Here is a 2,621-nt window from a genome sequence, read left to right as displayed (position 1 = left end):
ATTTGCTCAGCATATAGATTGAATAAGTGTGGAGAAAGGATACAACCCTGATGCACTCCCTTCTTGATTTTAAACCATGTAGTGTCCCCTTGTTCTTGAACAGAACAAGGGGATGGAGGACATTATGCTGAGCGAAATGAGTCACTCACAGAAGGACAAATATTGTATGAGTCCACTATTACACAAAAATCAAAGAAAGGCTTACACAGAGAAGGAAATTTTCTTTATTGGGTACCAGAGATGGAAGGGAAGGAGAGGGAAAATTGCTTGCTAGTTAAGAGGCAGGTGTTGATTTGGGTGAAGGGAAGGGCAATATAACAAAAGTGTGTGGCCTGCACAGTATCACTGAGGAAGATGTGGAGAGGTGCACAAGAGATATAGACAACAAAGATAAGTACTATTTATTACAAATACAATACTACATTATCAGTTATAACAAATATTGATCTACACATGGGTAAAGCAAGCCACCTGTGCAGGTGAGCTGGCCCTTGTGCCCTTCTGTGTTACCTGAGCCTAAGCCTAAACCTTTACATACACACACATTTTTCCATCTTCTATTGCAAAGGGATTTTACAGAGCACTTGGACTTTTTTAATTTTTAGCAGTCAAATACCTTAGGCACTATGCTGCCAGGGCTCCTCCAAATCACAATAGAAAGATATACATATATATATATATATATATATAAAATATATTCTCATAAAGTCTGTCCTTCTTTATGTAAATGGACAATTTATGTATAAAGCAAGGGATTCATTTATTGTCCTGAATTGGAGTGTGATAACTAACTAGGCAAGATGCAACTACTACTCGATGTGGCAAGCCACTCGTGCAGGTGAGCTGGCCCTGGGGCCCTTCTAGTGTTACCTGAGGCTAAGCCTAAACCTTTGCACACACACACATACACATTTTTCCAGTCTTCTATTGCAAAGGGATTTTACAGAGTACTTAGACTTTGTACCTTATGATAATAATTCTGAACGTGTTCACCAAAGGAAGAATTTAGAATGAAATGCTTAAGATCTTAGGCCAGATTTTCCAAGGATTGAGACAAGAGGAAGGAAAGAAAAGAGCCTGAAGGAGAGAGGAAGGAACAAGTGGATTCATAAACAGTGTTTCCTCAGTGACTTTTACCCCATTGAAAGCTTTTGGATCATTTCACAGTTACTGAGTTTTTATTTGAATTTGTCTGTTTATGAGCATGTCTTTAACGAGGGAATTATAATGAGGCATTATGTCATCACTGCACATGATTTCAAGTCATTATGTAATGAAGGCTTTGAGCATTCTTGTTCTAAGATCTGCCTCGCAGGCCCACTCCATACCCCCATCCAGGTTTCTCAAAGCACTACCTGGCTGCTGTCACAAAGGGAGTATCTACTGTCCCTTTGATATGTTGAATGTCTAAAAAGAGAAAAAAAGTAAGAACTTTTGGCCTCATGGAGCCAGACTACAAATATCCAAGCCAGAGTCTAGTTATTCTGGACTTAACTGATCGAGAATTGAAGAGTCAATTATTATTGTTTTAATAATGGAAAAGTTAGGCCTTTATGCTAGGGGAAAACTTCTAAAATGTTTGTTTTTATAGCCTGTAGTGTGTTTGCCTTTTTCATGGTATTAACAAAGTCCTTTCTCTTCATTTGTTTTTGTATTAGGGTTATTATTTGGCAAAACAACACTATTCACACACTTTAACACACAAATCCCAAATTTAAATTTCACTGAGAGCACATGAAAAAAATTATGAGTAAAACATTGTGAGTAGTGTCCTGGCCTGCTGGGAGGCGTTGCTACAGCAGGGCCCATGTCTCCGGTATAGATGGAATCAGGCTTTGTTTCATGGGAGGGAAACCACTGTATAATTTACACAGCTTGTTTTGAGTGTTCCTTGATGCTTTTTTACTAAATCCTGTTCACGTTGCAGGCACCGAGGATGGCTTGCAAGACGTCTTTCTTATGTGCTTTTTGTTCAAGAGCGGGATGTCCACAAGGGCATGTTTGCCACCAACGTGACTGAAAATGTCTTGAACAGCAGCAGGTAAAGGGTCGGAATGCTGTCCCAAAGGGAAGAGGGCAGGGACGGGTGGTGGGAGTAAGGTGAGGATACCAAAAAAAAAAAAAAAAGCAAACCCACTGCCGTGGAGTCAGATCCGACTCATAGCAGTATCACTACGGAAGTAGATTGCCCAACCTTCCTTCTGAGGAGTGGCTGGTGGGTATGAACCACCAGCCTTCTGGTTAGCGGTCAAATGCCTTAGGCACTATGCCACCAGAGCTCCCAAGGTGAGGATAAGTTTCCTTTATTAACTTCTAATTTCTCTGGGACTCTGTCTCAAGAGGATTTTGCATTTCTAAATGTTAGATGTGAAGCTCCAAAGGAAATGGAGAACAGATGGTTTTGGTGAACAGGCCATGTGGGAGTAGCAGTCTTTTGTTTTATGGATTAATAATTGAATAAGTTTTTAATACATGAAAAGCAAGTGCGAGTTCAGAGACACACATATTTCCAGAGTTCTTGTCAAATTATTCGGTCCAAATGCTTGGATTGAAATTATTGATATTCAAGGGTGAGGCTTGGAGTAAATCTGTGTTCTGTAGAATTATCTCTTTCTGTGAGC

At 39.9% G+C, this 2,621-nt stretch overlaps 1 protein-coding gene across 1 annotated transcript in view; it reads left to right on the top strand.

The window, feature by feature from the left end:
• Positions 1-2,621, top strand: part of GPAM (glycerol-3-phosphate acyltransferase, mitochondrial) — a 36,637-nt gene that overhangs the window by 13,282 nt on the left and 20,734 nt on the right. The window contains exon 4 of the mRNA XM_007941551.2: positions 1,928-2,041. Coding sequence (XP_007939742.1) covers positions 1,928-2,041 — 114 coding nt within the window. The remainder of the gene's footprint in view (positions 1-1,927; positions 2,042-2,621) is intronic.

This window comes from Orycteropus afer, unplaced genomic scaffold (assembly GCF_000298275.1).
Source record: "Orycteropus afer afer isolate SDZICR_OR568_19922 unplaced genomic scaffold, OryAfe1.0 scaffold00082, whole genome shotgun sequence".
Lineage (NCBI taxonomy): Eukaryota > Metazoa > Chordata > Mammalia > Tubulidentata > Orycteropodidae > Orycteropus > Orycteropus afer.
This window is presented reverse-complemented; position numbering and strand designations above follow the sequence as displayed.